The sequence below is a fragment of the Martes martes genome, assembly GCF_963455335.1.
Source record: "Martes martes genome assembly, chromosome: 3".
NCBI lineage: Eukaryota > Metazoa > Chordata > Mammalia > Carnivora > Mustelidae > Martes > Martes martes.
In genome coordinates, this window is record NC_137890.1 from 69538792 (window position 1) to 69566300 (window position 27509).

Consider the following 27509-nt stretch of genomic DNA (forward strand, 5'->3'; position numbering starts at 1 on the left):
AGAGTGCTGACAAAAAAGATGTTTATGATTTACCTCTGCACACAAATGCATATCTTTGAGTATGTTAAATAACATTAATAATATTGAATAATGGTAGTCTTTATGAATATTGATATATATTTTAGATATTTTCTCTTTTAGAGTATTTATAACAGAATATGTACAGTATTATATATTTTGTCATGTCATATAATGACATGACAATTAACTGGACTGAAACCTGGGACACATCATTGAGGGAAATGTATAGGGGGTTATGTAATTATCATGGTCACTTCCAACTTTAAAATTCTGAGCTATTAAAAAAATATATATAGATCTAGTAAGTGGTGATTTTATTTTTTTAAACACAAAGTGCTCATTATCTACCGAGCACCACTCTAAGCATTCCACAAATACTTAGTTGTTTACTTCTTATAACAACCCTATAAAGTAAGCTCTAACTAATGTGATTCCCATTTTACAGATAGTGAAACTGAGGCACAGAGGTATAAAATAATTGGCCCACTTACAGCTACTGAACGGCATTGCTAGGATTCAAAGCCAGACAGGCTGCTTCTGGAGCTTCCAAAGAAAGCTTAGGTCTTCTTGTGAAATGCAATTTGGAGTGCTTTCCATTTCTTCCTTTGAGGGTGAGTTTTCCAAAGGTGTCTAGGTTGCCCAGTGAGTTCCTGAGTTTGACTTACAAATCCCAAGAATAGAAACTATGGTTGCATTTCTACCTTATTCTTCATGGAACTCCATATTTAAAAATACTAATAATTAAAGTAAGAGTTGAAAGCACATGGTTCTTTTGTGAAGCTGTCAGATCTGATTTACTGCCAGAAGAGTAGCAGCCCCTTCTCGTTCACTCCTTCAGTCAGCTTGGTTCATCCAGGCTGTCTCTTCAGGCGTCTCTGCTGCAGAAAACAATAAGCCAGAATCCTCACCCTGCGGTCTCAGTCAAATGCAGTGGCCTCAACCTGGAAGGGGAGGAACATTTTGTCCTCCTCTCAACATCCAGGGCCATATTTTTCTCATCACAGCTGGGCCATGCTACCAGCATCTAGTGGCTGGAGGTCCAGGATGTCGCCAAACCTCCTAATGTGCTGGGCATCCCCACAACCAGGAATTGTTTGGCCTCAAATGCCAGTCGTGCCAGGGTTGAGAGATAAGTAAATGATAATTTACTTGGAAGAATGATATCACTAGAAGTACAGATGCAGGGGAAGGGGTTTCAGAGAAGGCTTCTTGGAAAAATGACCCTAACAGGCCAGTACGGATTATCCAGACAAGAACACATAAAATTTTGACGTGCCTCTTTTGAACTTCTGGCTTTTGGGGGTTTTTTTGACTAACTTAATGTGCAGGAAAGACATCTTTATCCCTACACCCACCTCCACTATGAACCTTACCACAATGTAGCCTATATGGTATAGGGCAGCTTTGGGGTACAGGTACAGACATGGCAGGGTGAGAGTTAGAGGCTTTCACACACACACATGCACACACACACACACACACACGAAAAACATTGGTCTTTGTATTTTAAAATGACCTGTTATGTAACCTTTTCCAACCAGCTACTCAAAATGACTTCTATGTGTATAAACTTTGAGGAAGAATACATAAGAAACTACAAAATAGAACAGCAAATTGAGGATTTATGTTTTTACTTACATATATATTACATCTGTATTAGATATTTTGTATTGTATTATTAAAAACATTAGCAACGTTTTTAAAAATGCCTTCCTTTGCCAGATAAATAATAGATAACAATGGCTAACATTTAATGAGTACTTATCATTGCTTAGTAGCACACTAAGCTCTTTACATTGGTGTCATTTCATCTTCTCAAGGTCCTATAAATAAGAGGTGTTGTTAGTATTGCTATAATTCTGACATAAGGGTGAACAGACTCCTCTTGGTCTGAGCAGTTGGGGGTGGCAAGGCCCCTTTCTGAGGCAGGGGCAGCTGTGGAGTTTGGCCTGGGTCTGAGCAGGGGAAGGTGTGATGGGCTGAGGTGCCTGGGGGACTGGGACCCGGAGAGATGTCCAGTGTGTGGCAGGTGTGCAGGTCTGGCCAGAGACCCCAACTGGAGTCAGAGATGCAGAGTCATCCACACATACGGGTTCAAAGGTCCTGAGAATGTGTGAGGTCACTCAGGGACAGTACGAGAACGGAAGAGGACCACGGCTGAATGGTACCGGCCCATATCCAGGAAGCAGGCAGGGAAGGAGCCCAGAGAGAACCTCAGGGCCCAAAGGGAGTGCTCTAGCCTCCCAGTAACCCTGGCCTGTTTGTGCTTTGCTTTTCACCTTTGAACCTCTCAGAGAAATCTCTGGTTATGACCCTTCCTTCAACTTGGACTGGTTCTCACTAGAGAAATTGTCTGGATTAGATGCAGTTGCTTTGAACGGTTAAAGGCTGAGGACACTCCATCTGGTTTTTCCAATGTCAGGTGTATGTGAATTTGAAATATATCTGAAATCCTGCAAACTGAACAAGTCCAAGAAAACCTGCTCCTTTAAGTTCTTCTTTTGTTGGGCCACTGTGGCTGCTGAAGCTTATTGATTTTCCAGGGGCCTTATGCTCTTCCTGGAAACCTTGATTATTAGAACCTGTATCTAACTTAAAATTATTTTTCTGGGGATGTAGTGTACAACCTGGTGACAAGACTCAATGATACTGTATGGTATATTTGAAGATTGCTAAGAGACTAAATCTTAAAAAGTTCTCATTGCAAGAAAAACAAAGTAACGAGGTGTGGCTGTGGATGCGGACTAGACTTATGGTGGTGCTCATGTTACAGTATACACAGAAATCAAATCATGAGGTGGCACACCTAGAACAAACAAAATGTTACATGTGAATTATATCTCAATAAAAAAATTATTTTACAAATCCTACCGTTGCACACCCACATCCTCTCCCTCCACAACATACACATGCTTCGGGGGTAGAGCTCAGTGGTAGAGCATTTGACTGCATACACATGCTTCATTTTCTTCCTGTAGCTAGATCTGTCTGTGCCTCCCTGTTTTCCTCCCACACTCCAGCTAATATCCAGGCACAGCTGCTTGTGGGGTTTTGGTCCGGAAGAGAGGTCAGCCTTTCTGCAGCAGTGTGACCTGCTGGTTGGAGAACAGCTCGAATGAAAAGCTCAACAGGCCTTCACAGACTCAGCAGTGGCTCAGGGATACCCACTTGGGGACTTCTGACAACACTCTTCTTCCCCCGAGACGCCATAAACCCTCCAGCTGGATAGCCTCTGATTTCTGAAAGCCCCCCCTTGCTGAGTTACACACCGGAGCTGTCAGACAGGCGTGGCTCTCCACCCTGCTCCGCAGAACCTGTTTTGTAAACTCCCCAGGCAGCCTGGAGAACTTTCCCAGGCCCTACACTGCTGTCTGAAGAGGAGGAGCTCCTGCCCCCCTTTGCCTTTGATCCCTGGGTCAGGAGGAATCTCCTTCCTCTCCCTGACTTTGTTTTTGAAGGGCTTTGAGCGCCACGCCCAGAACACTCCTTAGCAGGCAAAGCTAGATCCCTTCAGCCCCTAACACTTGAGTGGAGGGTGAAGAGTTCAGGCTGAAGGCTTTAATCCGAATCCCACGCTGGGGATGAATGTGTAGCTTTTCTTGTTGCTCTTCTCGTGGCTTTGGCAGGAATATGAGAAATATCACAGGAAACTGGCCATGAAATCAGCATGGGAGACCTCAGGACTGGTCTAAGTCCGGTAGTTGAACTGTAAAATTGGAATCTAAAATGTGAGGAAGGGAAGGGTTTTGTTGCTTGGTCCACAGAGAGAGGGCCTTCTCTGTCTCCAGACAGACCTCCATCACCGTGGAAGTGGAAGAATCCTCTCAGATGCTCAGCCCGGACCACCCTCCTGTCACCCTCAGACACTCCCAGCACATGCGCTGCTCACAGATCCCAGCCCTCTCAGCAAGCATGCCACTGTGCCTTTTCCTGGTCCTTCTGCGTGACCCCTGAATCCTGCCCTCTGGGCACTCTCTCTCTCAGGGTCTCCCTCCTGTGTGCTCAGAGCAGTCTACGCACCCCACGATTTGACGCTGACCCCTGCCCCACCCCAGTTCTGGTTAGCTGGGGAGCAATGCATTCTACCAGCTTCTAGATGCTCCATAGTAAGGACTGTATCTTACACGGTGGTGTAGCATGGGTGTCTCATGGCCTTGTGCTGAGCGGGAATTCAGTAAATGTGTGTTAAATTGAACTGGAAGCTGGAAGAAAATAACCTGTCAGTCCATGAGTTATATTATTGCTTCTACATGTAAAGAAAATGTTCTCTTCTTCTCTGAAACAGCCCTGGTTATCTGCTAAATCCCAAAGGCACATTTTAAGTTGTATAGCACTTACTTTTCCATAAATATTTGGTACAACTAACCATCTCCTCCCTCTTTTCCGTAATGCTCGTTCTGTGGCTTCTTGGATTCGCCCTACAGCTAGTTCCGTTGCCCTCTTACCTACCCGAGCCTGGTTCCTCCTCGCTGGCCGGTGCCTGACACACTGGAGTTTCCAGGGTTCTGAATTCTCTCCTGATGGTTGGCTCAATTACCGTACATCTTCTGTGTATATCGTCTCTCCGCCCACCATTCCCAAGTAGGTCTCAGTGTCCTAAAGGACGCTAAAATTTAATACCTCCAAACATGAGCTGTTTATTTTTTCCCTCCCAGCTCTCTACCAACTTCCCTAAGTGACTGCTTCTGTGTTCGGTGGCACAATGACAAAGCCTGAAATCTGGGAGTCGCCCTCCCTTTCTGTCCTTCCGCAGCTTACACATCAAAAACCAAAAGCTTCACCTGCTCTCACTCCCGTCTTCTCCTTGCCATTTCTCACCCACACTACCGTAAACACGTCCTAACTGTTCTTCAGCTGGTTCTCATCCTGCCACCACTTATGTTTGTGACGTGCCATCAAATTACGTTACTCTCCTGTCTAAGATCCTTCAGTAGCTCCCCCTCGCCCAGACTGCTCTTGACATATTCATTTTGGTCCTTTGTGATCTAGACCCTGCCTTTCTCTGCAGTTACTCCCACTCACAGACTGGCAACATCCAGACTAAAGCATGCTATCTAATACCTGTTTGCTTTGCCTGTAATTCTTTTAGCCTGGACAGCAGATTTCTCTTAGACCTTCACAGGCTTGCTCAAATCATCTCTCCTTTGGAAGGTTTTGTCCTTATGCACTCAGAAAGTGAGTTGTTCCTTCTTCTCTTTGTCATGTTTACATCGCACGCAGGACTGTGAGGTCCGAAAGGGCAGATCCCACATCCTGGTCACCTCTGCATTCCCAGCACCTCCCCTTCTTCCTGGTACATGGTACGCCATTGGATGGACAAGTCTTGACTTCTTTTCTTCTTATTGACTTTGCCATTAGAACCTCAGGTTTCACTCTTAAAATGAGATTTCTGTTTCCCCTTACTAATGGATTAGCCCCTTCTTAAGGATTCTGAAGACAACCATAGAAATTAACAGGTTCTGGCAGCGATATGATTGTGACATTTCTTCTAAAAACATCAAAGTGCTTTGCTTATGTTAACACAGAAATCCAGTGTGCTCAAAGCGCAAAGTGGACAGGCTTCATCATGTGTACTGGATTTTCTCTTTCCATGGAGAAAAAGGAGAGGGGATAATATAAACTGCCATTTATTGAAGAGCCTGTGTTAGCAACAGGACTATGCTCTCATTTTCCAGGCCCCACTGCAATTCTTCTTGGGTAGGCAGGAGCAGAGAAATCACTGGCAGGAAGAAGTCCTAGCTCCACCTCTAAGTACTGTGTGGCTCCCTTGAGCAGGTGGTCCTCTCAGATCCTTAGTCTCTTCATCCGAAAATTCTTTTCATCAGACCAAATTGTCCCCAGAGTCTGCCAAGCTCTTAAGTTTCTTTAGCAAACATTTACTGAGAGGATTCACTTTAGCCAGTGCCTGTGCTAGACATTAGGGATGCAAATAAGATGCAGTCCTTAGCTTGTCATATTCAGTGGGGGAGAATAATTCTGTTACTCTGACTATACAAAGTCTATTGCGACTACTTAAAAATCAATCACTGATTGGACCTATATAAACAAAGCATGTTCTGTTAAGAAAGAAAAACCTACTGAAACTACCATGTATGAACTTTCCTGCTAGGCCGACCGTGGATTAGAAGAATAAATTATGGTTTCTGCCTCAAAAGAAACTCTAATCTAGTGGGGGACACACTGTTCCTGCAGCAAATAAAATAAGTTTTATAATCAAAATTATTATTCGTGCAGGACTAGTTTTTCAGGAAACCAGTACTAGGCCAACTCAGATTATCTGAAGGGTTTTCTATTATTTAACAGTAAGTTAGAGGTAAACAAATGCCAATGCTAAACACTTGTCCTGAATGCAGATTGGCTTCATTCATAGCAGAATTTCACAGGGGTTTTGCTAAAGTGCTCTGAATACTTCTGTTATGTGACATGTTCTTTTACCTGAGGCAGCCAGTCCTTAAAGAGGCATTTAATTCTCTCTGGGATGTGTGTTTCATCCATTTTGTATTCTTGTGGAGTCTAGCCATTGTTTATTTTAACTTGTGCAAGATAAGTCACAGGCTGGTGCTACACCACGCTGAACTGTCAATCTAGCTTCAGGCTACCATAGAGAGTATCTTCTCTCTTTTTGTCTTTTTTTTTTTTTTCATCTTAGCAAATCAGCTCATTTTTTTCTCCAGCATTATTGAGGCATATTTGACAAATAAAATTGTAAGATATTTAAAATGTACAACCTGTGGCTCTGATACACTTACACATTTTGAAAGGAGGAGTTGAATGGTTGTGTGTATGATACTTGAAATTGTACCCAGGATTTCTACAATGTCTTCAATGATAATAGTTTTGTAGATAGGATTGAGAACTTAATGGGCAAGTAGATGGAGAGCAAAAGAAATGCAGATCACTTTACATTAGTAATTTCGAAGTTGGATAAATAAAGTGACTTTTAAAATAGACTTTTTAAAGAGCCCGTTTAGTTCACAGAAAAATTGAGCAGGAAGTACAGGGAGTTCCTCTAGGCCCCTGTACCATACACAGCCTCCTCCACTAGCAGCATACCACACTGAGTGGGACACGGCTGTTCCTGACTCCACACCAACACATCATCGTCACCCGAAGTCCATTATTTGCATTAGGTTTTACTCATGGTCTTACACATTCTCTGGGTTTGATAAATGTGTAATGATTTGTATTCACCATTATAGTCCCATACAAAATAGTTGCACAGCCTGAAAATCCTTTGTGCCCTGACTGTTCAGCCCTCCCTCCCTCCTACCTCCTGAAAACCACTGATCTTTTTAACATCTCCATAGTTTTGCCTTTTCCAGATTTTCCTATAGTTGGAATCACACAGTATGTAGCCCTCTCAGACTGACTTCTTCACTTCATGATTTGTCTTTTCGTGGCCTGATGGCTCAGTTCTTCTTGGTGCTGGATAATATTCCATTATCTGAAAGTACTACAATTAATTTATCCATTCATCTACTAAAGGACATCTGGTTGTTTCCAAGTTTTTGCAGTTGTGAATAAAGCTGCTAGAAACATTCCTGTGCAGGTTTTTTTTTTATGTATACATAAGTTTTCAACTCATTTGGATAAATACCAACGAGCGTGATGGTTCAGTCCTATGGTAAGAGTATGTTTGACGGTAAGAAACTACCAAACTATCCTCCAAAGTACTGTGCCATTTTCCATTCCCAGCTGCAGAGAATGAGCATTCATGTTGGTCCACATTCTTGTTAGCATTTGGTGTGGTCAGTGTTTTAGAATTTTGTCATTCTAATAGGTGTACCATGTTTATCTCATGGCTATTTTTAATGTGCAATTCTATAATGAGGTATGATGGTAAGCATCCTTTTATATGCTCACTTGTCATCTGTGTATCTTTGATGAAGTATCTGTTCAGACTGTTTGCCTAATTTTTAAATGGATTCTTTGTTTTCTTATTAAGTTTTAAGAGTTCTTTGTATATATTTGCTAATAGTCCTTTTTCAGATACATTTTTTGCAAATATTTTCCCCAAATCTATAGCTTTTCTTCTCACACACTTGACATTGTCTCACAGAGAGCAGAAGTTTTTAATTTGAATGAAGTTCAGTTTATCAGCTATTTATTTAAAGATCATACCTTTGGTGTTGCATCTAAAAAGTTACCACCAAACCTAAGGTCATTTAGATTTCCTTCTATGTTATCTTTTAGGACTTTTATAGTTTTGTGTTTACATTTAGGTCTGCGATTCATTTTCAGTTAATTTTTGTGAAGGGTCTAAAGTCAATGTCTAGATGGATTTTTTTTTTTTTTTTTTTTTTTTTTTTTTGGTGTGTAGATGTTCAGTTGTTTAACACAGTTTGTTGAAAGACTGTCAGTTCTCTATTGTATAACCTTTGCTCCTTCATCAGAGATCAGTTGACCACACTGTATGGGCCTATTTCTGAGCTCTCTGTTTTATTTCATTGATATACTTTCTATTCTTTTACCCATACCATACTGTCCTGATTACTTTAGCTTTATAGTAAGTCTTGAAGTTGGGTAGAATCAGTCCTCTGGCTTCCTTTCTGTGCTCCAGTATTATGTTGGCTATTCTGTGTCTTTTGCCTCTCCATCTGAAGTTCAGAATCAGTTTTTTGTCTTGTAATTTTTCACGTAATATTGGGCATTTTAAACATTGTTATGTAGCAAGTCTCAAAATCAGACCCCTCCTCTCCCCAAGGTTTGTTTTGTTGTAATTATTTAGTAACTTTCCTCAGCTAATTGTCTAAAGTCTGAATCCTTTGCAAAATATTACCACTGAAGTCCCTACTTAGAGTAAAGGGTCAGCAAATGACAGAGATTTCCTTAAGCGCCTTGAACCAGTACTTCTCCCAGCTTTGCCAAAGGCTCTTTGTGCATATTTGGCTATGGTTTCAGTGTTCCAGCAGGAAGTTGATAACTCTGCCTTAGCTTTTATTTCCTGCTTGTGCAGATCACCAATACCAGACAGAGGTGAGAAATTAGGACCTTCTCATACCTTTTCCATGTATGTACAAAGTTCTGCATATGTGCTTGGACTTCTAGATTTCTAAGAATATGTTGGAACTTTTCTAAGTCCCCTATGGACCTATCGTTCCTGCAGCTATTCTTTTCATTTCTTTTGGTTCGTATCTTATTTGGCCCGAATCTTATCTCCATTTCAGGCAGATGTGATATTAAATAATTGCCACTGATTGTTTTTGACAAACGTACTAGGAAAAAAACTATTCTCAGTGATGAGCTCAGAGTCACGTTAAATGAAGATAAGCCCTATGAATGGGGGCATTCAGGGAATTGCCAGACAGCTCAGATAATGATAGTTCTTTAATAATGGAGCTTTTGGGGAGCCAAACCCATTCTGCCCTCTCCGGGGGCTTCTAGGCTGTCAGTTTTCACAGCTACTCTGATTGTGATGCTGTTGTTTTTCAAAGCTTCTGCAAAATTGAGAAAAGAAACATGAGAATAGGACAAGTTCAGATGCCTCATATCTCACTGTTCTTACATAGATTCAATAATTTTTTCTTAAATAAACAGTACTTGGATTGTCTCAAGCCTTTATTAATTTTCAAAGTTCTTCAAAAGTTGATTTTTACAATCATTGCCAATATTATTCTTGCTTTTATAGAGGCCCAGAGTGTTAGAGATTTTTATTCCACTATTCCTACTGATGTCACTCACTTACAGTGTTTTTTATTCAGCTTTATTAGAGTATAAAATACATTCAACAAAAATCACCAACTTAAAATATACAACTTGATGAATTTTGTTAAATATATACAGTTATGTAACTATTACCACAATCATGATACAGAACATTTCCATTATCTCAAAAAGTTCTATATTGCTGGCATTTGGCAACCACTAAACTGTTTTCTGTCACTACAGGCCTACCTTCTCTAAAATTTTGTATAAATGGAATTTTATAGTATATGCTCTTTGCATTTCGCTTCTTTCACTTAACACAATGCCTCTAAGACTCATCCATTTTATTGCATGTATCAGTAGCCAGTGCCTTTGGATTGTTGAATATTTCATTATAGGTATGTACCACAATTTTTATTTCTTAAGGGACCTTTGGGTTATTTCCACTTTTTGGTTATTTTCTGAACAAATCTGCTATGAACATTTAAGGACAGGTCTTTGTATGGATATATGATTTATTTTATCTTGGATAAAAATAAAAGTAGAGTCACTAGGTCAATGCTAAGGAAATATTTTAATTTTATAAAATTGCCAAATTATTTTCCAGAGAGGTTGTATCCTTTGGAAGTTTAGTGGTTCCGTGTCTTTGCTAAAACTTAGTATTGTCAATGTTTTTAATTTAGACGTTCCAGTGTATGTAGTGGTCTCTTATTATTTTAATTTGCATTTCTTCCCTGATTCCTGATGTTAAGCATCTTTTCATGTGCTTATTTGCCATTTGAATATCTTCTTTTAGAACTATATGTTCAAATATTTTGCACATTTTTAAAATCAGATTGTTTGACTCATTATAGAATTTATTAAGGAGTTCTTTATTCTGGATACAAGTCCTTTATGAGATGCAGGTTTTGCAAATATTTTCTCCAAATAGAGAAGCAGTTCTTAAGGTGCCAGCAAACATCTGAGTTGAGGGGAGATAAAAGGACCTAAATTTACATGGTCAAATCTAGTTTGAGTCTCTAGCTTTAAAAAATGATAAATTAGCTTCCTGTTTGTGTCAGAAAGTATAAAGCATATTCAGGCATGTGATATATAAAGGGTGAGCCCTTTGCTGGCTTTTGTATATGTAGTAGATCAAAAACTTTTGCATAGAATAAAAAGGTTTGTTTGTGTGCTTCCAAAGTATAATGGAAGAACAAGTTTATTAGAAAAGTAAATTTTATAAATAATAGACAATCCTTACCTAAACAAACCTGCTACGGAGCTGCCAAATGAGCAACATATCATATGTTTATTTAAGCTCTTATATATCTCATTATATACCCAAGTGAAAATGTATATATAAAATTTACCTCACATACCACTTTTAGCTCTTTGGCAGTGATATTAACACGTGTGGAACTGGACAAAAAGATAGGCTGTCAGTTATAAGAGCAAAGGCCAAGCCCATGCTAAAGATAGCTTCAGACTAAATGCTCAGTTTCTAATCCAGGGTTGCTTATTATATTTGACACTAATGAATGTGTAGTCAGGGGGTAAACTGCAGATGGCTGAAAATGAGGGGAGTCATCAAATATTTATAAATAAATTAATGACATGAGAAAAAGTTGAGAAATAGAACTGGTTTTAATTGAAGCATTTGAAGTGGTAGTGAAACCAATTAAGAGGCTATTGCCTGACTTTAGGTAAAAGTTGAGAAAGCACCAAAGTAGGACTAAAGAAGACGCAAGACTTCAAAAATATAATGGAAGTATAACTGACAGGACTTGGTGATCAAATGAATACAGATCTTTAAAAAAAGTGTCAAGATGACTCCATTTTCCAGTTTGGGTGGCCTACTTGGTGATGCTCTTAATCAAGATAAGACATGAAGTAGCAGAAGCAGGTTTTGAAGAGAATTTAATGAGGTCAGTTTTGAAAGTTGAGTTTAAAGGGCCAGCAGAGCCCCACAAAAACAGGTGAGGTTAGTGAGTATTTAGGAGTGTAACTATGGGGCTCAAGTGAAGTGTCTGGGTTAGAGAAAGAGGATTGGGCATCATCAGAGTCTAATTTATTTTAAGATGAGATAAGTTATTTCAGTATACTTATACAGAGTAAAAAGCAAAAACTACAGTCTAATTTCTAAAAAATATTAGTAGTTAAGGGCAAGTACTACTTAGTGACAGGAAGGAGACAGTGTTTCAAGAGATGAGAGAATTCATGATCTTGAATGCCAAAGAGAAGAGTTTCAAGGAATAGAGAGTGGCAATTAGTGTCCATTGCTACAGATAGGTCTTTGCTAAAAAAAAAGTTATGGAATTTGATGAACAAAAAGCCATTGGCCAAAACTCAAAACAGCCAGTTTTGACCATGTCCATCAGCAAAAGAGTATGCAAAACCAGTTGTGTATCTTCATACTATAGAAAATGGCTCAGCGATTATAAGGAATGATTGCTGCAATACTCAACAAAATGGATCAATTTCAAAAACATTGTGTTGACTGAAAAAAAGCCAGACATAAAAAAGTACATACCATGTGGTTCCATTTTTATGATAATCAAGAACTGGCAAAATCAGTCTATGGGCGACGGAAATCAGAAAGAGGATGTCCCTGGGGGTGATGAGAGGGGATGTGGTAGTGAAGAGAACTGATGGTAAAGGAGCACAAGAGAACTTTCTGATGGGAAAAAATGTTCTTTACTTTGTTTGAGGGTAGTTAAAATTGTCAAAACTCATTGAGCTGAAAATTTAAAGCCGATGCATAGCCACACAAGAAAAAGTCATTGGTCAAAGATGGGAGACTGAACATCTGACTTTTCTTGCTTTCCAAATTTTCACTGATGTAGAGAGATATATCTTCACGAAAGCAAGGAGAGAGACACCACCACTACAAAATTTTCAAAGCAGAGAAAGAAATAATGTAGTAGGGAACTTGGCAAGCCCAAGAAATGAAAGCTAAGTGGTCATTGAAGTAAGTCATAAACTAACTCAATCTCTACCACAGTAATCCTAAAAAGCTCCAAATGGGGAATGATGTTTAAGGTAGGTTAAAAAGAAGAGGGTTGTTTGAAATTCTGTTTTAAAGTAGCTAGAACCCTCAATTTACTCCCCCAATTTATATCTAGGAGACTTTTCTTTCCCACCATCAGCACAAGACAAGAAGATTATTCTCTGGAGAGGTTAAAACAGAAGTTCCCTATGTTGGGAGACACCAGGCGTAGTTGAAGGAGGGGACACTCAACTTGGTATTTACATTCCAAATATGGAGGTTCTTGGCCTCTTTTGTAATTCAGCTCCAGAATATTAGAAAACATACTCCAGGAGAATCTGAGAATCCGAGTGCTGAGAAATCTGATCAGTCCATGATAATAAAATAAAATAAAATTATAATAAGGGCAGCAAACCCCAGCTAGAACAGGTCAGAAGGCTCTGAGAGAGATATTACCAAAAAATTAGATTAATAGATATTAATAGATTAATGCACTTAGGGAGCTAGAAATAGCTGAGGAAGTGTTTGAGTTTTAATTTAGGAATAAATACATTGAAAACTAAGGAAACAAACTGGATGCATATTAACTCCTGGGATAATGAAAAGTTGAGAATGGAAGGCAAAGTAATCAGAGTATGATATATGTGTGAACAACATTTACATGGTCAATAGTAAATGTAATAAACACTGAATATTGATTTATCAAAAAGTTATGAAATTATGACATAACTATAATAATAGATAAAGGGTATGAATGTCTGTGGGAAAGGTGAGGGATGGGAATAGGTAGTAAAAAACAAATCTTCACTGTTCATAGAACAAAGTCTAAAAATAACGATTTGAACTGAAAAATTAAGAAGTAGCAGCATGGGACACCTGGGTGGCTCAGTCTGTTAAGTGGCTGCCTTCGACTCAGGTCATGATCCCAGGCTCCTGGGATCGAGCCCCACATCGGGCTACCTGCTCAGAGGGGAGCCGGCTTCTCCCTCTCCTTCTGCCTGCCTCTCCCCCTGCTTGTGCTCACTCGCTCGCTCTCTCTCTCTCTCTCTGGCAAATAAACAAATAAGATCTTTTAAAAATAAAAAAGAAGTAACAGCATTAATGCCAACAAAAGAAATAAGTGAAAGAGTTGCCTCCAAAGAGGGGGTAAATGGAAAAGGACAGGAGGGTAATATTTGACTCTTTAAACCTTATGCATTCAGTCTGTATGATGTTTAAAAGTAATGAGATAAAACAAAACAGTCAAGGTATTTACAAATAGCATTTCATGAAATTGGATTGTAATGGATTGAAGAGTGAATGAATGAAAATTGAGACGGTTCTCAGCAAACTGAGTAGGATAAGGAGGAGAATATTGAGGTAGGTAGTATGGTTGCTTGAAGAAAAACTTAGGGCTGAAGGGAGAATTAATAGTTAGTGTGATCTTGGTTATTTAGGTAGCTAACTAATTGATTAGTCAATTTCTTCAAGACAGGGATCCTCTTAAAGAGAAGAAAGCAGTTGAGAGAATCTGCTGAGGTGAGGGAATGAATGAGGTATCGTGGTCCCAGATGAAGTGGTAGATGTTGAAATCAATAACAAGGTTAAATAAAGGGTTAGTTTTGAAAAAGAAGAGAAACATCCTGTTTGTGTGTGTGATGAAGGAAAGGATTAATACAAGAATTCACGTCCAAGGACTTGTACTCAGCTGTACTTTCTCATCGGCAGCAGCGGCTAAGTCTTCTGTGTGGGACTGGGATATTTTTCACAATCTGAAATTGGGAGCCAACCAGAGGAAAAAATGAAAGGAATGCTGGGTAGCAATTTTCGGAGCCCCGCTGAGGCTGAAAATCAAAATGTATTTATTCGTCAGCACGGGCTGCCATAACAAAATACCACAGACTGGGTGTCTTAAACAACAGACATTTATTTCCTCACAGTTCTGGAGGCTGGAAAGTCCAAGATCAAGGTGCCAGCAGGGCTTAGTTCCTGGTAAGCACTCTCTTTCTGACTCGCAGCCAGCCACCTTCTCACTGTTGTTCTCACATGGCAGAATGAGAGAGACCAAGCCCCCTAGTGTCTCCCTTGATAAGGAACCAATTTTGTTGGATCAGGGCTCTTTCCTGTGACCTCGTTTAACCTCAATTATTTCTTACTCCATATACAGTCACATGGGGTTAGGGTTGCAACATACGAATTTTGGTGGGGACCCAATTTAGTCTATAGCATGTATAATTCAGCACCGAGTTATTTTTCCATTTATACCCAACAGCCCAAGAGCAGGGGAGAAGACAGATGGTTGAGTTGATATGAATTTGGGTACTAGCATGGTCGAGGTGGCAAATGAATGGAGGGGCTGATGAGAACAGGGCTAAAAGGACTGTTCATAGGTTCCAACAATGGTGGAAAGGGAAGCCAGGAAAAGACTGGGTTTAGATTAGGCACTGAGCAGGGATTGGTAGGCTCCACGGCAGAGTCTTCTCAAGTCCAGGGGCTGGAGCACCAACGGGAGCACTACTGTAGCACATCTGGATGGGTGCAGTACTTTCTTGGGACATAACTTCTTATTTCTGCACTTTTGACTTTGTTGGCAATAAATGAGAATTATCAAGCTGAAAAGAAAATTTAGGTTTATTTGTAGTAGCAATCATCACCTTTTTCTTTCTTTTTAGACGACTAAATACACTGAACAAGTGTGCCTCAATGAAACTTGATGTGAACTTCCAAAAGAAAAAGGTAGGTGTCTCCACCTTGCTAAGATCATGGCTGTATTAACAAAAGAAGCTCAGGGTCATAGATTAAGGACATCGTAAACCCAAGTGAAATTCTGAAATGCCTGACGATCTGTGTTTGTTCTCCAAATATCTCTTCTTATCATAACCATCATAAATAAGCATAAATAAGTCCATTGGAAACCCAGGCCAGGATCCAATCATTTCACCATTTGTTTTGCTGTGGGTTTTTTTTGTTTTGTTTTGTTTGTTTTTTTTGTTTTTTTGTTTTGTTGATCAGAGGGTTTGCATAAAGATATGACATGTCTTCTTTTTGGTCATATTTTAGAAGTTTCTTTAGTTGTAAATATCCACTCCATATCAGAATCAAATACTCCACAGTGATTCGTAGATTAAGAGAACGCAGAAAAGAACCCCTGGGTCCACGCCAAATGTCTTCCATTTCGTCCTTTTCAATGGCATTTCATTTCCACGTATGCTTGAAGACATGCTCATCCTCGGGCAGGATCATTTCATAATGGTCGAGGGGATGTCAGGGAATGTGGCGACAAGATCCTGAATCTGCCTCCCCCTCCCCCTTCCTCCTCCTGTGCGCTTTTCTCTGGTCACAAGGAATGTTGTTCTGTTTTACGAGTCACTATGCTCCTCCCTGTTCCAGGACTCGCATGTGCTATTCTGTCTATGAATGAGACTGGAGATTTCAGTTCTGAAATAGAGCTGGACTTTATTGAGCTCTTACTGTTTTCTGGGAGCTACATTACGTACTGACCATGCAGGATATCATTTAATCTACTGAGGTAGGGATCCTATGTTTCCTGGGGGAAGGAAAGTAAAACTTGAACAGGTTGTCATTTGTTCACGATCTTTCAGCGAGTGGCAAAGCTGGGTTTCAGACTCAGGCATGCCTCACTCCAAAACCCAGACTCCTCATGGCCACCACCGTGCTGAAAGACCTCGATCTCACTGAACTGATCCTTTTGGGAAATTCAGAATTAAGATCGTTCGTACTTTTTTTCATTTCACGTCTCCAGTTTGTAAGAAGTCAAGCCTCAGTATATTTTGAGGAAGCAGAGAAAACATCTTTGAGTTAAAACAAAGTGCTCTCTTTATCCTGGTCTACACAGAGAAATCATTAAATCCAATGGATTTTTAGTCACTCCGGAGTAACCTAATCTTTAAAAATAACCTTAACTTGAATTTCTGTTCTAAAACAGCGTTCAAAGGGAAAAAAAAAAAAAAAAGAAAGAAAGCGAATGAATTTTGGTTGACCTCACCTTAGAAACAATTTAGGGTTTGAGTTAGAAACCAAAGGATTTAAGCTAATGAGGTAAAAGAGCAAAAAACAATATCCAAAGGAATTTTTAAAAAATATTTTTTTAAGCTTTTATTTATTTATTTGAGTGAGAATGAGTGAGAGAGAGCATGAGAGAGGAGAAGGTCAGAGGGAGAAGCAGACTCCCCAAGGAGCTAGGAGCCCGATGCAGGACTCGATCCTGGAAGTCCGGGATCATGACCTGAGCCAAAGGCAGTCGTTCAACCAACTGAGCCACCCAGGCGCCCCTATCCAAAGGAATATTAAAATATGAGCAATTTGTCTAGGCTGAAGACAAATTTAAAATGTGGGAATAAACGTCCCAATAACTGCATGGCTGAATAGACCCCTTGAGAAGCAGACATACTATTGGAAGCTTGAGGGTCAGATGTTGTTTTGGTTGTAACACATGGTTCTTATTAAAACCGACACAGCCACGCCTGTGCGTCTAAAGCATGGCTGGTCTATACGGTTTCCTATCCAGATCTGTAGCTACACTGTATTACGGAAGACAAAAATTAATGACATGATTTGTCTTCAGCCAAGTGGAATGATGGGACTCTCACCCAATCACCAGTTTTTCAGAAGCTGTGAGATGTGAGATGGGCCCAGATGCCATTGGCTGGGCTCTTTATGTGTTACCTTCACAAAAGCTCCTCTGTAAATTGGTCACTTCAGTCTTTCTGACATTCTTAATTTCTTCCTGATGTTGGATGTAGTGGCGCACGCCCAGACAGCCCTGGCTTAGCTAGAGGCCTCACAAATGCATGTACCCGAATAAAATACTGCTTTTCACGTTGTAAATTGAGAAGACATGGCCTGAATTTTCAAATAAATAATTTCAACATGTGGTCTCCACCACCCCATGGATCTCAGTAATGACCCACATCGGGGGCTGTGGTCAAAGAAATTATGCAGGAGACCCTGTGTGGAGGCATGCGTTCCTGTCATCTGCCCCTTTCACAAATCATAGGTTCATCCTTTATTTTACTGCAAAAAAAAAAAAATTACGAAAAATAAATACAAGCTAGGAATAGGCCAAGTGATTCAAATATAGAAAGTGAAACTTGAGGAAAGCACCCTGTGACGCTGCAGTCATTCTGGAATTAGTGTCTTTGGAAGAAAAAAAAAAAGAAAAGACCAGTAGTAGCATTTCCTCTAGGTATGTCCCCATTTGGGGCAATCCAAGAAATAAAAATATAATCCTCAGCTCTCATCTGCAGAGGCCCGGACATGTGTAATTCTACAGAAGGTCATCCCCAAATCGCCCAGCTGTCCAGAGTCACAGTCCTTCTTTCACCCTTTGGGGCCTCTGCAGGGGCTGTATGTGTTGCTTCACTGTGTGGTGGGCAGCAAACACTCACACGGAGTGTATGTCAGCCCTGTTCCTCATCATGGGCTCCGTGTCACAGATGCAGGGGCCAAAGTGACAGACTCGTTCAAAGTCAGGCAGAAATAGGCAGGGTTTGACCCCAGATATTCGAGCACCAAACTGCCCCTCCTTGCCTTTCAAAGAATTCAGAACTATGCTGGAGTCTGAGTGAGCTCCTGAAGCTTGGCCCGAGACAGAGTTTCCTCAGCCATACATACGGTTACTTGTTTCTCTTGTTTTTAGAAGAGAGATGTTTCTTGCCATCTGTACAGAAGGCCACAATTTATTTAATGTCTTCGTGGAAAACTATCTCTGGATCTCTCACAGTGAATCTCATTGCTTTGCTTTGCATTTCCTTCTTGTTTGGTTTTTTTTTTTTTTTTTTATAAATTCCGAAGAGTTTGGTGGGTTTCACCCAAGAGAGAAAAAAACAAGTCCACAAATAGAGAAGGATGGTGAAGCCTCCTAGTTAGGCACGTACTTTTCTTGTGGATCAAATGCTATTTGTAAAGCCCCAAGAAAAATGAAGTCACTCCAGCCTCCCCCCTTCAAGGTAATACCATAAGATTTTTTCCTTGCACAAGAGGAAAGGTAACCTTCAAGGTAACCTTCAAGGTTACCTTCAAGGTAACTTTCCCTGTCTCTGGGAGAGTCAGGTAGAGAAAACCATTCTCAATCTTGGCCACACACCTCACTGATAAACTTACTAAAACCCAGCCAAGAGGCATTCCAGCAACTGGCACCCCCCCGACAGCTCTGCAAGTGGTACATTCCAGCATCCCAACAGGTGGACTCAGCCACTCAGCTCCAGTTAATTCTAATGGAAGATATATTCTAAATTTCTATGTAACTATGCGTTAGCTGCCTCTTGCAGCTGTGGACTTGGGTGGGGTCCTGTTTCCAATGTCAAGATATGGCCAAATTCCATCAGGAAAAAAAAAATTCTTTTGCCGTGTCTAGTTGGCATTTGTCTCTGAGGAATATATAATTTCACTAAGAATGTTCTCATTTTTTAGAAAAAAATAAATATCGGTGCTCCATCTAAATTTAAAACTCCAAAGCACAGGCAGACCTACTTGTTTTCAGAAAAGTGTTTCCTCTCCATTATTAACTACACAATTCATCCTTGCTTCGTGATGACTTTAAAATCCCCCAGTTATGGTGACTGTTTATGTGGTATGACTTCTCTTCAAAGTTAAAGTCAGAGGCCGAAGAGTCCAATGAGACTATCTGTTAAATGAGGAAGGAGAAGGACACGTACGCACACAAGGCTCTTCCCGAAGATTTCCCAAGAGAGAAAGAAGGGCTTCAAAAGGTTCTGTTTAAAGTTATAGTTTTAATAAAGCTCTCTGAAATCACGACCAAAGGTGGAAAGCGACACAGAAACCATGACTAATTGCCACCTTGCTGCCAGCCCCTCCTGGCCTGGATGCCCATCAGCGTTTCAGAGGAGCTGCAGCTGTTGCCCAGGGGCCTGGTCTCTGTTCCACTTCACCCACTCCCCGCCTGTCACACAAGCCCCGTCTCTCCCACCAGATTAGACACCTCTCTGCAGCTCCAAACAGCAGGGTCAAATGAGAGAAAAATGACATTTTATTCCAGCATTCACTTAGCTGGAAAGTATTACAGTCTTGAATTAAAGATAATTGCATGGAAATATCCTAGAACTGGAGGATCTGAGTTGGAAGGGATGTTCTGTCATCTCTTCCAGCCTCTCGTCCACGACAGAATTTACTTCTGAGCGCATCACTCATAGGTCACTCAGCCTCTGCTTATAAGCATCCAGACATGATGAGCTCACTGCATTGCAAGGCAGTTGATTTTCTTTCTAATTATTAGAAGTCTTCCGGATAATAAGCTAAAAGCTGATTTGATGTAAACTTTAGTCAGTTGGGTTCTAGCTCTCTCCTCTGAAGAAGCGCCGAAATAGAGATTTCGCTTTTCAGACGGCAACCCTTTAGCTCTATCCTCTTGATTGGGGGTTGGCAAACCACTGTTCCCGTTTTTGTAAAGAAAGTGAAAGCTGTATTAGAACAAAGCCCACTCATTCTTCTGGCTATAACAGCAGAGTTGAGTTCAGTTGGCAGAAACTGCATGCCCAGAAGCCTCATATATGTGACTCTTTACAGAAAGTTTTCTGACTTCTGCTCAATCTAGAACAAAGTTTCTCAAACGGTCTACAGTGAGTGACTTGGGATTCTGTTTGTTTTAGTTTTAATTTCCAGTCTGCCACTTACCAGGATATTTTTGTAAAATTCAGTACAAATGGATTATTAGAAATATGAAATGAAAAAAGTTATAGAAAATATAAACCTCATTGTTGTATTATTAGACTCAACAAACACAAAAGTTGCATTCCGATGAATATAATCAAGCCAAATATAATGGGAAATAGAAAAGAGTTACAAAAACTGTTCACAATTTTATTGAAAGTGTGTGTATAGGTAATTGATATGAAGAACTGTGATTACACTCATAACCTTTTTGTTGTTCAGCTGTTGTAACCAAACAAAAAGTTTACTTTGAAATAGCAGTTTCCCATATTAAATGCCTATTCACACACTTTGATCAAATGCTAAGACTATGAGTATTCATGACAGTGAGTTTCTTGTTTGTTACCAAATTTAGGAGGGATTGCCAACAACACTATATTCATGGGGAAGAATGTATATCTAAATTTTGTTTGTTTGTTTTAATCCTAGTCCTCATAAAGAAACCAGTCTCACAGAGCATACTGACTACAATTGGAGAAGGGGTTTTAAAATAATTTTTAAACACTTAAAGTACTCCTTTTTACCTTCTATTCAAGATGAACTAAGTGAAGCTGTATTTTCAATAAGGTCTGTACTGACATCTTTGAAGATTGCTCAGTCTGGGGACTGGCAGCCCCTTGACCACACTTTGAATAGCACTGGTCTAGAATTTCTCATTTCTAAACCAAACTCTTAGTTCTCTCAATCATTGTTCAGGGGAATTATGGTTCCTAGATCCTTGGCCATCCTGATTACTGTTCTCTAGAAATACAGCCCTTTCCATGTGCCTCTTAGAATGCTTCCGATGGTCGTGACCAGGGCACAACACAGTGGGGCTCCAACCTGAAGTCTTGAGATCCGTGCTCTGGTCGGATACCCCAAAGTTAGTGTCTCAGTTTGTTAACCACGTTACATGGTGAATTCACATTAAGCTGAAATCTACAACTCTCAAAGCTATTAATAGGAACCGCTATTACACTAAATCTATTCCATCCTGCACATGCTATAGTTAATTTTTGAAGTTAGGGCCTTTATATTTTACTTCACGACATTCCATCTTATTATCAGGCCATCCTTCAATTCTGTTAAGATCTTTATACATCTCGGTATCACCAGTCTCTAAAAACAGTAATTAGCTTTATATTTCCCTTTAGGACTTATGTGGCATTTTCACATTTAATCTCTTTTGGGTGTGTGGACAGATCACGCTAGATGTGTATTATTATCATTCCCATTTACAGCTGAGGAAATTGACTATCAAAAAGAGTACCTTGTTCAAGATAACTTAGCGATTTATCTTGTGCTGTATTCATACTTAAAACTGTGAATTATCCTGGCTCATTCAAATTATTCTTAAAATGGACATAGCTTTGAGGCATCCTTCAGAGATCTCTCCCTTAGTTGCATTCAGCCTTTTGATCGCACTCTTTGGTGTGAGCTACTCAACCAGTCACCAGCAAAACTCTCTGTGGCATCAAACACAATTAGCTATCTTGGCCACAACAATATCGTGAGAACCTCCTGTCAGTTCTTTTGATAGAATCCAGACGTGTCTGGATTTCCATGGTCTACTAAGCCATTGAGATGGGATTAAAGTTTAAAGTATAAAAAGAGTTTAAAAAAAGTTTTAAAAAGTTTAAAGTTTAGTGTGTCTTTTTCTCATAAATACATCTGACTCCTAGAGATTTCCATTTTGCATTTCTAAGTAATCAAACTGTTTTTAGCCTCAAAAAAATTATCAAACAGGTGAAATCTCAACATCTCTTAATCTGTACACTTCCACAATTATTACTGGAGAGTCTGCTCTATGCTTGATAGTCTGCTGGGCCCTGTTGTTTTTTTTTTTTAAAGACTCTATCTAGAGCAGTGTGATTTTTATATGGTGGATCATGACCCATTGGTGGGTTGTGAAATCAGTTGGGTGGGTAAGGAACAATATTTTTTAAAAATGAAACAGACTGAACTAGATTATGAAATATCAGTATGAACAAGGATAATTATTATAGCATTAGTTTGTTTATTGTAATATATGTGTGCCTTAAGCTGCGATGGAAAATTTTTTATTGTATGTATTTTTATTGTACATACAATAAAAAATATTTTATTGTATGTACTATCAATATCTTGAAAGATTCTGCACTGGTGGAAAGAACAGAATCATGTCACAACCCTTGGGACATACTATAATAATTATATGCACAAGGTGCAAAAGGAAAATGGGTGTTTTTTCTTTTTTCTTTGTTTTGTTTTTGTTTTTGTTTTACTTTGGTTTTCATGTGTTTGTTTTGGTTCAAAAGACCTAAATACTGCAAAATTCCCCTGAACCGCTGGCCTTTTTTCCAGGAGTTTACCACTGTTTCACATGACTTGGTTGGATTGTAAATACCTCCCTGTTGCTCAGAGCTAGCATAATAAGCTCTTAGAGTCTAGCAGTCAGGGGCAGACTTTCCAGTCCCAGTCCACAGTGCCCAGCTTGGCATCTTTTCTTGACCAAAATAAAGGAATCCTTATCCAACTAGTATGTGGTTTGTTAGCACCAGTAACTAAGTTTGGGCTAGCTTCAGAGAGAACTCGCTGGAGCCCACACCAAATAGCGTAGTTTCTATTTAAAATATCTACTTTTTCTTTAGAAGTTATCCTTTTCTGGCCTCCTCAAAAAGTATTTGCTGAAAGGGCTCTTTTGGAATGATCACTTAATATCAACTTCTTATCACTAGCTTCCTGAAATGTGATATGAAAATCCAGTGGGCTCAAGCTTCAACCTATTATGGTGCCTAATATATAAATAGCCCTCAAATATCAAGTCTTGTGTCAGTCACAGGGAAAGAGAAATCAAAAATGCTACAGAAAAAGTATAACTTTGATTCATCATCCTAGAATCTTTCCTTTTTTCCACTTGTACATCTTTTTAAACTTTTTTGCCAGAGCTTTACATAACCTTTTTTTGAACTCAAAGCTAATTTCCCAATGTGATCCCAAAGCTGTGGAATTCTCCATTAGTACCTTAGTTAGTTTGTTTTTTTGTTTGTTTTACTTTCTTCCACCTTCCATCATACATGAATGTTCGAATTTGTCACTTAGTACAGCTCATATGAATCTAAATTTTCAAGAAATAAGTGAGAATGGGGAGATGCCAGTATTTATTGATGGAGCATCTGTTTACTTTTCTTCGAGACCAGAATATATTAAAAAATTAAAGGGAGTTAAAATGGGCATTAGATACGTAAAAAGATAGGTAAGCAGTCCTCTTAGATAGGCAACAAATAGATAAGCATTTGAGCCAACCCTGGAAAATAACAAACAAATACTCCTCAATGAGACCCTACTAAATGCATTATTTCATTTAACTCCCTCCCCAAACCTATGAGGCAGGGCCTGTTTTTAGTCCCATTTCATGAGTGATAGAAACTTACTTTGGAGAAAGTAAGCAGTTTGCAAACAATCATCTGATTGTTTGGAATTTGGAACCAGGTCTTAGAACCAGATGCCAGAGTAAAATAGAATCAACTTAATTCAGATATTAAAAAACATGGAGCAGTTACTATGTGCTTGACATTGGGGAGGATATAAATATGACCCTGAAACACTAACCCTTCTCTTGATGAGCTTACCTCTAACGACTGACAGTGGATGCAAGTGGCATGAGCTTAAGTTGTCATTAGAATAAATGCTACAACAAAGATCTAATCCAAATGCTATAAAGCTCAGGGGAAAAATTAGTCATTGCCTTGGAGCAGTGAGGGAAGGCTTCAAAGAATGCGGACCAGAGAGCAGAGTGCAGTGAACTTAGGAGACACAACTGAAATGAGGCACAAACTGTACATGGCAGGCAGGTTGAAAGGGCTTTGAATGCCACACTAAAGACTTCTGTGAAGGCCAAGGGACGCTGAAGGCTTTGAAGGTGGAAAATTACACGATCGTATTTGGATCGCACTGTGGAAAGCTGTTTAGATGCGGAAGACGCTGGCGACAAGGATTCTAGCCAGGCTTTTACTGTAATAGACCCAGACAGAGGTGCCAAGGGCCTACACAAAGGGAATGGGAATGAAGATATGAATGAGGGAAGAGATCTGAAAGTCATTTCAGAGTTGAGTCTGGATAATATGCATGACGAGGCGGGGGAAGAAGCCGGTGAATCCATTCATCTTGGAAGGAGATTGTTATTTTTTGCCCTAGATCAAGGTCTGTCCTGGGCCACAAGGATTTGCAAAGGTAAACGAGGCCATCTCTGGCCACAGGGAGCCCAGGCTGGCATCTCACAGGGGATTCATACTCAGGCAGCACCCAGATAGGTCAAAGAAATGCGTGAGGCACAGAGTGGAAGACAGGGCAGAGCCTCGGGGCTGCCGCAGCCCAGAGATGCACGCCTTGCCAAAGGCATTGAGCTTCAGAGTTGATTAAAAACAAGAAGGCTGGCCAAGCAAAGCCAGCAAGCTGGATTGGACCCTCCTCAACTAGTGATGTCTAGAATGGCTCCCAAGTTTCTACTTAGAGGAATTCAGTGAGTAATTTCGCTGTTAATTTGTACAGGGGAATACACAGTAAGAATCAGGTTTGGGAGACTAAAGTAAGGAGTGTTAGCTTTGAGATAGATTGATGCTCAGGTTCAGAAGAGGGAAGCTGGAAATAGGGTCCTGGGGCTCAGTGAAGAGGTTTTAGGAAAGAAGTAAGTGCCTTTTATGGCAGGAGTAAGTTTCTGAAAAAGAGAACTTGCAGGTGTTTTATATTTAGACATTTAGTGAGATGGTAATTACACCTCTTTGTAATCAGTCAAGGAAAACTTCTCGGAGAGAAAGGAAGGATTCAGAAACTCTATGAAAATTGAAGGGAAGTAAGCTCGGCAGGTTGAGACGAGATCCTCCAGCCACGAGGGAGGAGAAGGAGGGTGTACGGGACAAGGGAAGATGGTGGAAGGACGGAGGGATGGCCAGAAGACAGGCGTGGAAGGGAGGAAGGAAGGGAAGGCGGGGGAGTACCTCGCCTCTGTGCTCACCGGTTTCCCACTGCATCCGAGCTGCCTGGAGATGAGCATTTTCTCTGATGTTTTTCAGGGTGACGACTCAGATGAGGAAGATCTCTGCATCAGCAACAAATGGACTTTCCAAAGAACCAGCCGCCGGTGGTCTCGTGTGGACGACCTGCACACACTGTTCCCCGGAGGAGACCGAAATGGGTCATCGGGAGACATGAGGATGAGAAACACCACGAGCAGTGAAAGCGTCCTCACAGACCTGAGTGAGCCCGAGGTCTGCTCCATTCACAGCGAAAGCAGCGGAGGGAGTGACAGCCGCAGCCAGCCGGGCAGCAGCCACAGCGCTGGCCGGGAGCCTTTCGACTGCCCTGGCCAGTCCTGCCCCGACAGCCCGGTCATGCTGGATGCCACGTTCCTCGGCAGCGGCCTCCCACAGTCCCCCAGAGACGTTCTTAACTACCCCCTCCACCCAAAGAATGAGAAACCCACCAGGACCAGAGCCAAGTCATTTTTGAAACGCATGGAAACTCTCAGAGGGAAGGGAGCTCATGGAAGGCACAAGGGGCCAGGGCGGACCGGGGGCTTGGTGATCAGCGGCCCCGTGCTGCAGCAGGAGCCGGAGGCCTTCAAGGCCATGCAGTGCGTCCCCATACCAAACGGAGATCTCCAGAGCTCACCCCCCACTGCCTGCACCAAAGGGCTCCTGAGTGCCAGCAAATGGGGTGGGGAGAGCAGCCAGTCAGAAAACAGCAGCAGTGGGGTGAGCACGCCCGGCCTGAAGGAACGGAAGTGCCAGGAGGCCAACAAGCGTGGGGGCATGTACTTGGAAGACCTGGACGTGCTGGCTGGGACAGCCCTTCAGGATGCAGGCAGTCAGAACCACATGCATGAGTTCCATTCCCAAGAGAACTTGGTGGTGCACATCCCCAAGGATCACAAACCGGGTACGTTCCCCAAGGCGCTCTCTATCGAAAGCCTCTCACCAACAGACAGTAGCAATGGGGTTAACTGGAGGACCGGCAGCATCTCCCTGGGCAGACAGCAGGGCCCTGGGGCCAGGGAGCCTAGGCTCATGGCGTCCTGCCACAGAGCGAGCAGAGTCAGTATCTACGACAATGTCCCAGGCTCCCATTTGTATGCCAGTACAGGAGATCTTCTGGACTTGGAGAAAGATGACCTCTTCCCTCATTTAGATGACATTTTGCACCATGTCAATGGGCTCCAAGAGGTAGTGGACGACTGGTCAAAAAATGTCTTACCTGAACTGCAAACACATGATGCATTGGTTGGAGAACCCGGCTTGTGCCCCTTCCCATCTCCTACTCAGATCACCTTAGATTTCGAACGCAACTCTGTCTCCGAGGGTCGGACGACACCCAGTGACATGGAAAGAGATGGAACATCTCTTAATGAGTCGGAGGCCACTGGGGTCCGAGAGAGGCGGGACTCTGGTGTAGGGGCCTCTCTGACCAGGCCAAACAGGTTGGTGGCATGATTTTCTGAAATGATTTTTAGTCGACTTCATAATGATTATGGTCTGTTTATCTAACACACATTTATAGCATGCTTACTAAGTGCCTGATGCTGTTTGAGCTGTTATCTGTGGTTAGGAAGTATTTGAACGGAAGTATATCTTTGCTACAGATGTTATGATGATTGAATCCATGTTAACTCACATTCATTTCTCTGAGTCTTTGTCCTTTAATTCAATCTTAACTTTCACTCCAGAAAATGTCGTGCATGTATGTGCAGAGCACTCTGCTAGGCACCGTCAGGAAATCACTGGAAATAAGGCCGGCGCCTGTTTGCAGGTGCTTCCCATGACCTCGTTGCCATATTAATTAAAACGTCCCTACCTCAGATTTTTAAACTTTTTTTTTTTAATCCTGTGAGAAACTTCTGAGGCCTAAGGTATGTACTTCACAAGTTTATTTTGGCTTTAAAATGCCGATTACCAAGTACATAAAGCTATTTTACAAAGACTGATTCAGAAACACCTGCGAGAAATGGCCCCGGGAGAGCATCACTAGTGGAAACAGCCATGCTATACATGCTGCTGTGTTCTTGTGGAGGCCGAGATGTCCCTGGGGGTTCGCTGACCCGTCATCTCTTCCGCAGCGCTCCTTCCTCTGTGCCTGCCACCTTCAGGTTCCATGTCAACTGCAGGAGAATTCAAATGCAGACGGGAAGGCAGTGAAAAAACGATCTACAGTTCCAGAACATTCTATATCTCGCTCTCCCTCTCGAGCTCTCCCT

The 27509-nt window shown here is 41.1% G+C and overlaps 1 protein-coding gene across 6 annotated transcripts in view; it reads left to right on the forward strand.

Annotated features, from left to right (window-relative positions):
• STARD13 (StAR related lipid transfer domain containing 13) overlaps positions 1–27509 on the forward strand; it is a 516117-nt gene that overhangs the window by 463487 nt on the left and 25121 nt on the right. For all 6 annotated transcript variants that reach the window (XM_080798625.1, XM_080798627.1, XM_080798624.1 and 3 more), the window contains 2 exons: positions 15286–15349; positions 25333–26735. In XM_080798625.1, coding sequence (XP_080654751.1) covers positions 15286–15349; positions 25333–26735 — 1467 coding nt within the window. The remainder of the gene's footprint in view (positions 1–15285; positions 15350–25332; positions 26736–27509) is intronic.